The 13828-nt window shown below is 43.1% G+C and overlaps 1 protein-coding gene across 6 annotated transcripts in view; it reads left to right on the forward strand.

Moving 5' to 3' along the window:
- Positions 1 to 13270, forward strand: part of TXLNG (taxilin gamma) — a 53590-nt gene extending 40320 nt beyond the window's left edge. For 4 of the 6 annotated variants that reach the window (XM_049643509.1, XM_049643513.1, XM_049643515.1 and 1 more), the window contains 4 exons: positions 763 to 837; positions 6653 to 6745; positions 9013 to 9108; positions 10265 to 13270. In XM_049643509.1, the coding sequence (XP_049499466.1) occupies positions 763 to 837; positions 6653 to 6745; positions 9013 to 9108; positions 10265 to 10579 (579 nt within the window). In that variant the 3' untranslated portion in view covers positions 10580 to 13270. The remainder of the gene's footprint in view (positions 1 to 762; positions 838 to 6652; positions 6746 to 9012; positions 9109 to 10264) is intronic. The other 2 variants (XM_049643514.1, XM_049643511.1) reach the window with 1 other exon arrangement.
- The last annotated feature ends 558 nt before the right edge of the window (positions 13271 to 13828 follow it).

Genomic DNA, 13828 nt, shown 5'->3' on the forward strand with positions numbered 1-13828 from the left:
GCTTAGGAGAGAGAGATTTTTCATACAGCACGATCCTTCTGTGTGAACTGATAATGCTGTCCTGTGCATGATGGAAGAAACGGTTGTCATTTCCAAAGCGGGAGTATGAATTTTGTACATTCACACACGCACATGCCTACGTTGCACGTTTATACTTTGTAATTGGTTTAATATCTTTTCCAGGCTTATTTGGACTATGTGTGACATTTTACTTCAGGGACTGAATTTCAACAGTTGTTGACTATGCAACTTCGCTATATAATTTTCCTGAAAACTCAAGTATATAAATTAAAGCGCTCATCCACTTCTCCCCTGCTTTTTAAAAAGTGATCAGAAACTGGTCTCTGATTTCACTGCTTTGCTCCATACCCTTTCGCTCTGCTTCATCTTGGTTCTCAAGGAGTACAGTGGTTTTCTAAGTCACTTAGATAAATGTCAAGATTCTGAGCCCTGTTTTCTAATACCAGACTTGTCTTTTCACCTGAAACATAACAATTTAACCCTGAGTTTTGTAAACCTATTATTAGGCCTCTAGCGGTACTCTTTCTAAGCAGTAAAAGATGATTCCGACATTCCTTAGTGTTAACAAGGGGAACAGATTGAAGACGATAGGTAATGAGCAGTTGATGTAACAAAGTTTATAGGCTTGTAGTTTTTGCTAAAAAAATGAGTGGAAGGACTAAGCCAGACTCTGATCATTTGACATAATAGTCATATTTGTAATTACTATTAGTATTCTGCCAGAATGTTTCTGTTTTCTAGTTATTAAAAGAAGCAACAGAATCAAGGCACAAATATGAACAAATGAAACAGCAAGAAGTACAACTAAAACAGCAGGTAACTTGACAGCAGGGGGTAGCGGCGTTTGTAAGAAAAATCTGTGGTTCATTTGATACGTATCTTGAATTTTCTCTAAGATGCTCGTGCTTATTCCCAGCCAGAACTGAGAGTAGATCACGTGTCCCTCCTGGAGTTTTCCTCTTTGCTTAGGGTGACCAGCTCATCCTGACTTGCCCAGGACTTTCCTGGTTTTAGCATTCAGAGTCCCGTGTCCCTGGAAACACTTAGGTCTCAGGCAGACGGGGACAATTGGTGATGCTGTCTGCAGTGCCCCCTTTCCAGTAGCCCAGGTATTTCCTCCCTTTCCCAGTCTGTTCCCATGTGTGTCTGCTGATTTCCAACTAAAGAAAACCTGAGAAATCTTCAGATTGTAGCTCTTTTGTATTAAGATGAATTATACAAAATTGCTGGTACTTCTTTGACCTATAAAAATGGCAATTTCATATAGTTGAACCTAAAATCTTTAGAATTTTGTGCAGTGAGCACGTAACAGGCAGTTTTAAAAACTAACTGTCAACCACCATACAGTTCTACTCCTAGATAGAGCTGTGGAGGTGGTGGTTTTCATGGGGGTCCTTCCTACTTTTCTTTCTTTTCTTTTTCTTTTTTATTGTTTGTTTATTTTTGAGAGAGAGCGAGCACGAGCAGGGGAGAGGCAGAGACAGAAGGAGACACAGATTCAGAAGCAGGCTCCAGGCTCTGAGCTGTCAGCACAGAGCCCAACACAGGGCTTGAACCCATGAAGGGCGAGATCATGACCTGAGCTGAAGTCGGAGGCTTAACTGACTGAGCCACCCGGGTCCCCCCTGCTTTTTTCTTTTCAAGTATATGATAACGTTATTGTTAAGCATAGTCACCATGCTGTACATTAGATCCTCAGAACTTACTCATCTCCTAATTGAAAGTTTTTGCCCTTTGACCATCATATTCAGGTATCCCCCTCCCGTCAGCCCCTGACAACACTATTCCACTTTCTGTTGGAGTTCAGCTTTTTTAGATTCTGTATGTAACTGAGATCATACAGTGTTTTTTCTCCGTCTGGCTTATTTCACCTAGCATAATGCCCTGAAGGCCCATCCATATTATCACAAATGGCAACGTTTCTTTTTTTTAAGTGGCTGATTAATACTCTATTGTGTATATGTACCACATTTTCTTTATTCATCTCTTTGTGGGCACTTAGGTTGTTTCTTTATCTTGGCTATTTTGAATAATGCTGCAGTGAACACGGCAGTGCATAGATCTGTTTGAGATAGTGATTTCATCTCCTTTGGATATACAGTATACCTGGATGTAGGATTCCTAGGTCATATGTTGTATTTTTAATTTTTTGAGGAACCTCTGTACTGATTTAATGGTGGCTGCACCCATTTACATCCCCACCAGCAGTGCACAGGAATTCCCTTTTCTTCATACCCTCGCCAGTGTTTATTATCTCTTGTCTGTTTTATAATAGCCATCCTGACGGGTGTGAGATGATATCTCATTGTGGTGTCGATGTGCGTTTCCCTGATGAATCGTGATGTTGGAGCACCTTTTCATGTTCCTGTTGGCCATCTGTGTGTCGTCTTTGGAAAAATGTCTATACAGGCCCTCTGCCCATGTTTAAATTGGACTATATTTGTTTTTTGCTATCAAGTTATATGAATTCCCTTATTTTGTATACTAACTCTTATTGGGTATGTGGTTTGCAGATATTTTTTCCCATTCCATAGGTTGCCTTTTCATTTTGTTGATTGTTTCTTTTGCTGTGCAGAAGCTTTTTTAGTTCAGTGTAGTCTTCACTTACTAATTTTTCCTTGTGTTGCTTGTGCTTTTGGTATCATAACCAAAATTTACAAGACTATTGTTGAAGAGTTTTTTCAACCTATGTTTTCTTCCAGGAGTTTTATGGTTTTGGGTCTTATGTTTAAGTCCTTAATTTTTGTGAGTAGTGTAAGATAGGGGTCCAGTTTTCCCAACGCTATTTATTGAAGAGACTGTCCTTTCCCCATTGGGTATTCTTGGCTCCCTTGTCAAATATTAGTTGACCATATTTGTATGGGTTTATTTCTGGGCTTTCAGCTCTGTTCCATTGGTCTATGTCTCTCATTTTATGCCAGTAGCATACTGTTTTGATTACTTAGCTTGTAGTATACTTTGAAGTCAGGGAGCGTGATGCCTCTCTGTCCAGCTTTGTTGTTTCTCAAGATTGCTTTGGTTATTCTGGCTCTTTTGTGGTTCCATTCAAATTTTAGGATTATTTTTTCTATTTCTGTAAAAATGCCATTGTGATTTTGATAAGGATTAAATGTAGATGGCTTTGGGTAGTATGGATACTTTAATTATACTGACTTTTGATCCATATCCATGAACACAGGGTATCTTTCCATTTTGTGTTCTTCAAGTTTTTTCATCAGTGTCTTAGTTTTCAGCAGGTAGATCTTTCATATCCTTGGTTAAATTTATTTCTAAGTATTTTCTTGATTTTGATGCTATTGTAAATAGGAGTTCTGGTTTTTTTTTTCTTTTTGGTAACAGTTTTTTGGTGGAGTCTTCAGGATTTTCTGTGCATAAGATTGTGTCATCAGAAAACATATAATTTTACTTCTTCCTTTCTGATTCGGATGCCTTTTATTTTTCTTGCCTAATTACTTTGGCTAGGAATTCTAGTACTTGTGTTAAATAGAAGTGGTGAGAGTGGGCATCCTTGTCTTATTCTGATCTTAGAAGGAAAGCTTTAAACCTTTAGCTGTGGGTCTATCACATATGGCCTTTATTACGTTGCAGTATGTTCGTTCTGTACCCCATTTGTTGAGTGTTTATATCATCAGTGGGTGTCGTATTTCGTGAGATGTTTTCTCTGTATCTATTGAGATGATCATATGGTTTTTCTCCTTTATTCTGTTAATGTGAAATACCACGTTTATTGATTTGTGTATGTTGAGCCATCCTTGCATCATCACTAGGACGAATCCCATTTGATTTATGGTATGTGATCTTTTTAATGTGCTTTTCGATTTGGTTTGCTAGTATTTTGTTGATTGTTGAGAATTTTTGCAAGTTTATCCGTCAGGGATTTTGGCCTGTAGTTTTCTTATAGTATTCGTATCTGGCTTTGATTTCAGGATAAATGCGGACCTTACATAAAAAAAAAGTTGGGGAGTGTCCCTTTTCTTCCGTTTTCTGGAAGAGTTTGAGAAGAATTGGCATTCGCTCTTCTTTAAGCGTTTGGTGGAATTCATCCATGAAACCATGTGGGCCGAGGCATTTCTATGTTGCTTCCCTATTTTCCAACCCAGACCCCTTAGTTTTGTCCTAATGCACACCTTTCTTGGTGTTTGTCTTCTGTGGAGTAAGGCTAGCAGACGCTGCCTCCCCACTCAAAGAAAAGAGAAAAGACTTCCTGTGTCTTTATGGACAGGTGAAATTAGGTATTTACCTGTAGTTCACCCTTTTCCAAGTAACTAGATTATATTCAGTTGAAAAAAGTATTACCTATTTTAAAAGTTTATTATATAATAAACCTGTTTTAATGTAAGGACTCTAAATTAGTTCCAAAATGCATTGATACATTGAGACTGCTGTGAATCTTTATGACCACCTCTTTTTCAGTGCTTTTTGTCTTCGGGCCTGTTTTACAGTGTGGTGATTGATACTCATTTCCTATGAAGTTAGACTAACTTTAGAGTGAAAATTCAAGAAGTCTTTTGAACTTCCCACTATAACTTAGGATTGTGGTAGATTGCTTTTAGGAAATTTGAACCCCTTATTAGCTCCATAAACTCTGCTGTCCATGTAAGTGGAGAAGAGAATTGATATGAAAAAGGTATATAAAGTCTATCTGTGTACAGCTTTGGAAAATAGACTTGAAAATTTTTTTTTAATATTTGTTTTTGAGGGAGAGAGAGAGAAAGAGCGAGCGAGCAGGGGAGGGGCAGAGAGAGGGACACAGGATCCAAAGCAGGCTTTGCACTGATGGCAGAGAGCCTGACTCATGGCTCGAACTCTAGAACTGCAAGATCGTGACCTGAGCCAAAGTCAGACGCTCAACTGAGTGAGCCATCCAGGCGCCCCTGGAAAATAGACTTGAGTGTGGGAGTCCCTGCAAAGCACCAGAGGACCCTTCTGTGAAGCTCCCAGGCAGCTCTGATTCTGTTGGACTGTTCTCATTGTAACTTCTGTTTGCGGTCTGTGTCACCCTGGGTCGTGTTATCTGATTATTAGTTTCCTTTGCTGTCACGTCTTCCTTTTCCTAGTCCCTAAATGTGGCTGTCCTTTCCAAGAGTTGGTCTCATTCTGTGTTCTTACCATGTCAGTTTCCAGCATTTGTTGAGGATAGAGTCGAATTGGTGTTTGTTGACCCATTGTTCTGTAATCCAGGCATGTAAGGCCAGGTGTGATGGTAGTTGCCACTTACTAACTACCCAGTGTGGGCCAGCATTGAGCTCTCGGATGGGACAGTCTACCTGGATGTTGCATCTTCAGTAACAGTGGCTGTGGGGGTGCTTGGGTGGCATCGGTTGAGCACCCAACTCTTGATTTTGGCTCAGGTAGTGATCTCAGGATCAGGGGATTGAGCCCTGCGTTGGGCTCCGTGTTGAGCATGGGGTCTGCTTAAGATATTCTCTCCCTCCCCCTTCCCCTCTCCTCCCACCCCCCCACCCCTCCCTCTGCCCTTTTTCCTCCCTCTCTCTCTCTCAAATAAAAATAAAATAAAAAACCAAATAGAATTTTAAAAAAGCTGTGAACATGCATTTTAAGCTTTTTGAGATTATACAATGCAATAGGGACATTATTATGGTCCTTACAAGCAGGGTAGTTTCTAGTATTTAAAGTGTACTTTGAGCCATGGTCCTCAAGACCCAAACCGGTCAAAATCAAGTAAGTCAAAAAACCCCATCCCACTGAATTCTTTCTTTCCCCACCAAACCAGTGCTTCACCTTCTGTTTCATTTTCCTGTATATGTTAAGGAAAGAGTTACCCTTTTTTTTTTTTTTTTAATATTTATTTATTTGGGGGGAGAGCATAAGCGGGAGAGGGGCAGATAGAAGCGGGCTCTGTGCTGACAGGCTGACAGCAATGAGCCCGATGTGGGGCTTGAACTCAAATGGTGAGATCATGACCTGAGCTGAAGTCGGATACTCAACCGACTGAGACACCCAGGTGCCCACCTTTTTTTTTTTTTTTAACGTTTATTTATTTACTTTGAGAGAATGAGAGCATGAGCGGGGGAGGGGCAGAGAGAGAGGGAGAGAGGATCCCAAGCAGGCTCTGTACTGTCAATGTGGAGCCACACACGGGACTCGATCTCAAGAGCCACGAGATCATGACCTGCGCCGAAACCGAGGGTCGGTTGCTTAACCAGCTGAGCCACCCAGGCGCCCCTGGAAAGAGCTGTCCTTGATACCAAGCTAAGAACTGTGCAGGTGATGTTGTAAAAGAATGCTCTTTTTCCAAGGACAGTTTTTCAAATCTAAGGAGAGGGAGTAGTTCGGGAACAGTTAGTTGTATGAAATTTGCAGTTCTACCAACCACAGGAGTTTTTATTATAATTGGTGGATTGGAGCTAGTAAATATTTGTACATTTTAAACATTTACTTCTAAAGATGTTTAAGTCCACGAAACTTGCTAAGTTTCAGTGGATCTCAGTGGGTTATGGAACTTGAGCTGTCTCTGTCCAGCACCCGAGGGCTGCTTTGTGTCTGCTCTTCCTTCTGTCACTTATAACAAGTAACTAATGCTTAAACATAGAATGTTCTTTTGGAAAGTCTTTTGGGATTTCAAATGGTTTACCTGGAACTCAGAATATTTCATACTTTTTTTCTGTAGCTTTCTCTTTATATGGATAAGTTTGAAGAATTCCAGACTACCATGGCAAAAAGCAATGAACTGTTTACAACCTTCCGGCAGGAGATGGAAAAGGTATTTGCGTATTTTTAGTAGAATATTATGTAAAAGGGAATTAGTAGAAGAAGCTATGTTAAGCATGATCGCTGCCTGGACGAGCTGATGTTGTTCTGGTACAGTCTTCATTTGCCCTGTTCTTATCCTCTAGTGGCATCCTGTGTGGTCGTTTTGCCCTTGGAGTGGTAGTCCGTGTAGCTAGTGAGCTCTGTGCTCTTAAGTACTAGCTTTATTAAAGTGAATTCCTCTGTCAAATACAATTTGTCATTACACATAAATGGTTTCTTTTTTTTGTTGTTGCGTCTTGTTTTATTCACTCAGGTGACACCCCACCCCTCCTTCACAAAGCTCTGTGTTTTTGGAAATTTTTTAAAGACATCCAAGCCCAGAACACATTTTGGTTGGTTGATTTTATATATATAGATATATTTATATATCTATATATATTTTTTTATTTACATATATACACAGAGAGGCAAACACATTTATGTATATTTTTATTTATATATATGTGTGTAATCAATATATATGTATATATATATCAGTGTTTCCACCTTTTTAAAAAATTTAATTATCTATTTTAAGTAATCTCCACACCCAACATGAGGCTTGAACTCACAACCCCAACATCAAGAGTCGCACACTCCACCAGCTGAGCCGGCCAGGCGCCCCAGTGTTTTCTACATTTTTAGCTTTTCGCTTTCTTTTAACTACACCCCCAATGAATTCTTTCTCCTTCGTCCAAACCCTTTCGGTCTTTGGCTTCTGTTTAATTTTCCTGCCCACATTAAGGAAAGCGATATCCTTGATACCAAGCTGAGAACCAGAATATGTACACACATATCCCTAAATCTGTCCACTCATTCTCCTTTTTCGTGGCATATTCCCCTTAAAATGGGTCCTTAGAAAAGAGTGGCGGGTTGGAGACAAGTACGGCGGCGCCTGGCACTTTGTGAGCATTCGGTGGGTGTGTCATGACTGTGACTGGACCGTGTGCAGTGGCGGGGAGTGTGTGCTCCAGGCAGCGTCCCGGTCCCGTGTAATGTGACTGGACAGGTGGTTTAACCTTGCTGTGCCTTCCTCATTAAAAATAACAAAAATCCCTATCCTCTGTAAAGCCGAGTAATTCCGACAGTACTTGGCCATGTTAAGCGCTCAAATTACCGCCTTCGGGTATTTTTAGACCCGGTAATCTAGGGAATTTGGTGAGCGGTGGATCACTTCTGCCTGCCAGTCCTCCCAGCTGGGGCTCAAGTTGAGGGGTGCTCTTTCTGCACAGCGTGCGCCCGAGCACGCTGTTGGGGCAGAACCGTTTAAGACGGGCTCTCCAGTCGCTGTCCTCGCCGCTCGTGGCTTGGAGATCGCTGTCGGTCAGCACTCGACCCCGGTCTTCCACGAGCTCGTCGCATGGCCTTTGTCCCACTCTGCGTGGTGTTCGTTTTGTGGGTGACAACCCACCGCCCCGGGCATTGGCTCTGTCGTACCCTTGTTTCCCTTAACGGCGCCTGGCTCAGTGCCTCACTGGGGTCGGGGCTGGGGCACGGTCAACAGGGCATGAAGGAATCTCGAAAACGGGACTCATTGACAGGCACAGATAACTCTCATTGTGAATTTCTGAAAACTGGGTTCTTGTAGTGCAAGTTTAAAAACGTCCCTCTAGTTTTTGGAGCCATTTTATTGTTAGCAAAACCTGAAGTCGAACAGTCTCGTGAGGTGTGAGGATGCTCAGAGCTAAGGATGAACTACTTTCATCCTTCTCTCTCACTGGAGTGCTCGCGAAGTTACACTGCCGATAGTTCCAAAACTGATACGGTCTTGGGGCTTGCGGTACGTCGCTAATTCTTCTTTGCGGGGAGCTGTAGAAACCCCTGTGCTTCCAAGAATCATGAATTAGTTTAATGAACAGAAGACTCCTAACGTGGACATGTTTTTGTACAGTCTGGGGAGGAGGTCTCTCAGCTGGATTGAGAGACGCACTCCAGCCTAAGCCGAGAATTCAGTGTGGTGTCTGACCGCTTCCTCCATGTGCTGCTGCCTCTGAAATCGAGGAGATTAGATTTGTTTGTCTCATAATGTGAAACCCCTACTTTGGTTCCCGCTGCTGCCGCCCTAGATGCTTCTGAGATCAGCTCTGCCGCCAACGGACAGGCACAGCTGTCAGCTGGGCAAGGCAGGTGCAGTGACAGGGGCGGGGCGGAACGGAACAAACTTTTCTGTGGCGGGACAGGGTGTACGGCTGAGAAATGGAACTTAGAATTTACATTTGCAATTGTGTTGATTGCCAGATGACAAAGAAAATTAAAAAACTGGAAAAAGAAACAATAATATGGCGCACCAAATGGGAAAACAACAACAAAGCGCTTCTGCAAATGGCTGAAGAGGTGAGGTGGTTTCCCGTGAGTAAGGGGTGTTTGTAGTCACGGGGACTCGTGGAGCTCAGGCCCTAACAGGGCAGGGGGCGTGTGGGGACACCACGGCCGGAGTCGAGGGCTCTGGCCAGAACCGGGGGCGGGGGGACGGCTTCGCAAAATCTGCAAGTGAATCTTTCGGGGTTGTAGGTGGGGGGCCCCGAGGGAGGCCTTAACAGATTTCCTACTACCCGCTCAGTCGGTCCAGGCTTCTGCTGGAGATCGCCGGAAGGCATGTGGATTTCGCTTTCTTCTACGGGAGTCAGTTCTCACACTGGAACTTGCCTCAGATTCCAGCTTGTTAACAAGCTTGGTCTTAAGACCAAGATGGCTGGGTTCCACCCAGAGTTCGGTTCACTAGCTTAAGGAATCAGCCTTTCGAACCAGTCTCCTGAGGCTGCCGGTGCAGGGCCCACCTCCAGAAGCACCGATCGGTTCTCCCGGTGTGGGAGTAGAGTACAGAGAACAACTCCAGTGCCTTTCTTTCTGCTTTTTTTCCGACCTTGAATCTTGTTCTCATCTAACAAAAGAAATGTATGTAGAAATGAGTCATTTTCTGTTTTTAATCAGGCCCTTAACTTTTTTTATCTTTAGCTTTGTGAGGAGTATCTTGAATTCCCTTAATTGTTGATCGCTACAAAATGTTTTTTTGTTTTTTAAAATTTTTTCAGTGTTTATTTTTGAGAGACAGAGCGTGAGCGGGGGAGGGGCAGAGAGAGGGAGAGAGAGAGAGAGGGAGACACAGAATCCGAAACGGGCTCCGGGCTCCGAGTTGTCAGCACAGAGCCGGCCACAGGGCTCAAACTCGGGAACAGCAAGATCATGACCGGAGCCGGAGCCTGATGCTCAACCGACTGAGCTACACACCAGGCGCCCCGCAAAATGTCGTAAAAAGTGGATTTTGGATATTTCGGGACCCTAGGATAACGTTGACCGTGTTAAATACATTTGGTGCGTGTAGCTAGGTATGTAGTGAAGCTGGCTAGACGGTTAGGTGGTGCTTGAGGAAATGGAGCCCGTGCAAGAGGGGGATTAAACAAGTAGTTTCTGACGGGACTCCCGATTTGTTCACATTTTGTATCCCGTAAACTGTACTCCACGAGGTCACAGGGATCCTTTTTCCTTACAGAAAACTGTCCGTGATAAAGAGTACAAGGCCTTTCAGATAAAACTGGACCGGTTAGAGAAGCTGTGCAGGGCTCTTCAAACGGAACGGAACGAGCTCAACGAGAAGGTGGAAGTCTTGAAGGAGCAGGTCTCGGGGAGGGCTGCAGGTGCGGACCTAGCACTGCCTGGGACGCGGCCCTGCGCTGCCCCGGTGTCCCCCAAGGAGCCGAACACTGCTTCTGCAAGCGCCCCGGGAGTCTCCCCAGAGGCCGCGCCCAAGGCGGCGAAGGAGAGAACGGCCGTGTCCGCCGGGCCAGGTATCGAGTCCGTCGACTGAAATGAAGTATGATCACTGTATCGAGAGCTATATTTTGTGTATAACTTTCTGTTAGTAGTAACTATTGGTTTTGTGGTGAAAATTTTCTTACTTTTTCTACCATATCTGTATTTTCTTAGAACTACTGGACTTACATGGTACAGGAGGCTGCTTAGCAGTTTTGAATAGTTTTCCTTCGATACGTTTTCCTCAGCCGTGTTGCACATCTGCCTCATTTCCCTCCATTGGAACGCATGTGACCATTGCTTTGTCCTATCTTCCCTATTCCTTGCACAGAATTACTCTCATTTCACTCGAGATGGGACCGATCATTACAAGGGAACTTTGTTCTGATAATGGTTCCTTGGTGTGAAAACCATATTCATTTAAACATCCTGGCCCCCCGATTAATATTACTCAAAAAGAAATCAAGACGATTAGCTTTGTCTTAACGGTCCATTTAAATGCCAAGTAAAAATAAAGTAGGGTTGGGTCAGAAACCAGCATAGCATCTTTGATTCAGATTAGCTTTTTGATAATATTTATATCACTTGACAAATTGACCTGGCTGCAAGCCTCAAATTATTCAAAGTTTCGGCAGATTATGTACATAAAGGGGTCACTTTTAAAATAGTATATACAGGCAAATCATCGGACAAACAGGCTTAATCTTGTGACTAAAAACAATCCTACTGCTTCGGTTTCAGGTTAGAACTAGAACCAGTGTTTGAACTTGGACCACCTAGACACTTGGACCGCCGTGGAATATGGTCGTTTGTTGGCTTTGTTTGGGATTTGGGTGCACATCCTCCACTTCCCGCAGAAAGCAGCCACTGGTAGTTGTCATTTTAAGCCGGGGAGGGTTCAATTCGCGTGTAGCTTTCATCAAGCGGAAGCCCCTCCTCTGCTGCCTTCTGGCTACTTGAAATTTGGTGTTCAGCTAGTTGCGTGAATCCCAACAGCAGTTCTCCAGGTTTTTAAAAAGGGAATTTTAATTGTGGATCATGCTGACCGAAACATTTTATTTCCAAAACAGAAAAGACTGGAACTCACATTTTTAACTGTGGGAAGACTTGGCAGAGAGTTTTAAGTAGTCAGGATCCATTACTTAGGCTTTTGGTGTGTGGCTCTACCACCCCCTTTTCTTACTGTCTTTTAAGAGAAAAGCCAGTATTAATTAATCTAGGTCTCTGCAACTGGCTTGGACTGGGGGAACTTGCCCTCTGAAGCATGTCACTTCTGAATTTGTTCGGCTTTCCTTTGTTCTTAATCATGTTGAGTGTGGCTGAGTTATGCAAATGAGAGGTCAGGTCGCACCGTGAAAGCTTGGACTTTGCTCTGATTTGCATTGAAAATACTTTATGAAATAAAAAGGCTCTACTAGAATGGATGCTCTAAGCACATTCCACTGAGCACAACTATCAAACTGAAATTGCTCACTGGACTGAATGAAGTTTGTTCTGTCTAGTTAAAAAGGTTTTCTCTTTAAAATTGTAAAGTCCTGTCACAGTCCTAGTCTAAACTGGGTTCAGAGAATCGAAAGTTGTCTAAAGGAAGCTTCCACCCTCGGTCATACGAAATCAAGGGGTCAGACAGCGGAGAAAAAGAAAAGCACAGAGCACATTCTGTCATTACTGTCAAAAGGAGTCGGAAGCAAAAACAAATACCCCTCCTCCAACGGCCTCTTCTTATAAATACTCCTTTCTGCTACTAGATGAAATGTTGGACTCGTTTCCCCTAGAGGAAATGAAGGTATATATCAAATATAATCTACTTTGAAATTAGTACTAATGATGTTTCACAAGAACTCTGCTGGATGTACAGCTCTTACTGTTGAAGCCATTTGTGTAGCCCACCACGTTTCTTTGTGGTGCTTGTCCTGTGTGGAAGATGTAAATCTTGGACCTGTTGCATATTTTCAAGGGCTTTATAAAGCAATGTGATTAACAGTACTTGGCCTGCTGCTTTTGGCTTACTATGTATTTGTAGCTAGATGCGATCACGGTATTTCAGGGAGGTAGATTCTGCTTGGGATGCACTAGGTGTCCTTTCAGAATCTTGCCCCCTCCCCCCCCACCCTGTGAATCAAAACAAATGGGACCCTCTGAGGAGATCTCCTCCCCACCCCCAAGCTGTCACCTCACCAGCTCAGTGTTGTGGCTTTGTAGCACACCCTGTGTCCACCATATTCTAGAACACTGTAATGCTCTTAGGCTGGTCCAGAAAAGGTTTAAGTGTCGAATTCACTTCAGTTGCATCTGTTGCACCATCCTGGGATCTTGCTGTGTATTATTTCTAGTGGCGGTAGACTCCAAGGAGTAGAGAATACTTGGATCATGGACCATTTCACCCTCAGACTTGTTAGGAGTACATTTCTTAGTCTTGAGACCAGTGTTTTTTTAGTTATGTATGCAACTGCCTTTATTACACCTGGTTATCACAATTCAATTCTCAGGTGTTGCAGAAAAATCTACCTCTTTCAGACTGTAGATGGAAATAACTGTGAAAAAAAAAGATGCAGAGATCTTCTAGTTTGTGCTAAACACACTGCTTTATTTTTTACAGCCCACGTCTTTCATGAGGATACGAATTGTTCAGAGGCAGTCTTGTTTTGCTTTTCAAAGACATTTTGTAGAGATTTTTCACTAATGTGAATCTGATTTTATCTACTCGATTCTGTATAGATGAAGTAAATATGTATGATAAATTTAACGGCTTCTCTGTCTTTTGTTCCCCATGTGTCTAACAATGTGTCTGAGAATTCCAAAGACAGCTGTACATAGTTGGTTTCTCAGGCCTTGGGAGGGATGGAGACTGGGTGGAAGCCTCACTTCGTGTGGCAGGCCTCCATGTGTACCTTAGCTTTGACTCTAGAAAAATCCTAGAAGTTTAGCTGCTGTTGAGCCCCAAAAAAACAAAACGGTGCATTTCTCCAAGCCTTGACTGCTCCTAGAACATTCCAGGGTGTACCTATTTGAACAAGAGAATTAGGTGTAACAGGCAGAGAAGGAACTTGAATTTTTGACAGAGTCAGCATGAGCGGGAGAAGGGCAGAGAGAGAGGGAGACACAGAAGCCGAAGCAGGCTCTGAGCTGTTGGCACAGAGCCCGACATGGGGCTTGAACCCACGAGCTGTGAGATCATGACCTGAGCCAAAGTCAGACGCTTAACCGACTGAGCCACCCAGGTGCCCCAGGAACTACCTAATTTATGAAGACGAGCAAAAAAGTACTTAAGCACATACAGATAGAAGAGGAGCCAGCAAACAAG

This window comes from Panthera uncia, chromosome X (genome assembly GCF_023721935.1).
Source record: "Panthera uncia isolate 11264 chromosome X, Puncia_PCG_1.0, whole genome shotgun sequence".
Taxonomy (NCBI): domain Eukaryota; kingdom Metazoa; phylum Chordata; class Mammalia; order Carnivora; family Felidae; genus Panthera; species Panthera uncia.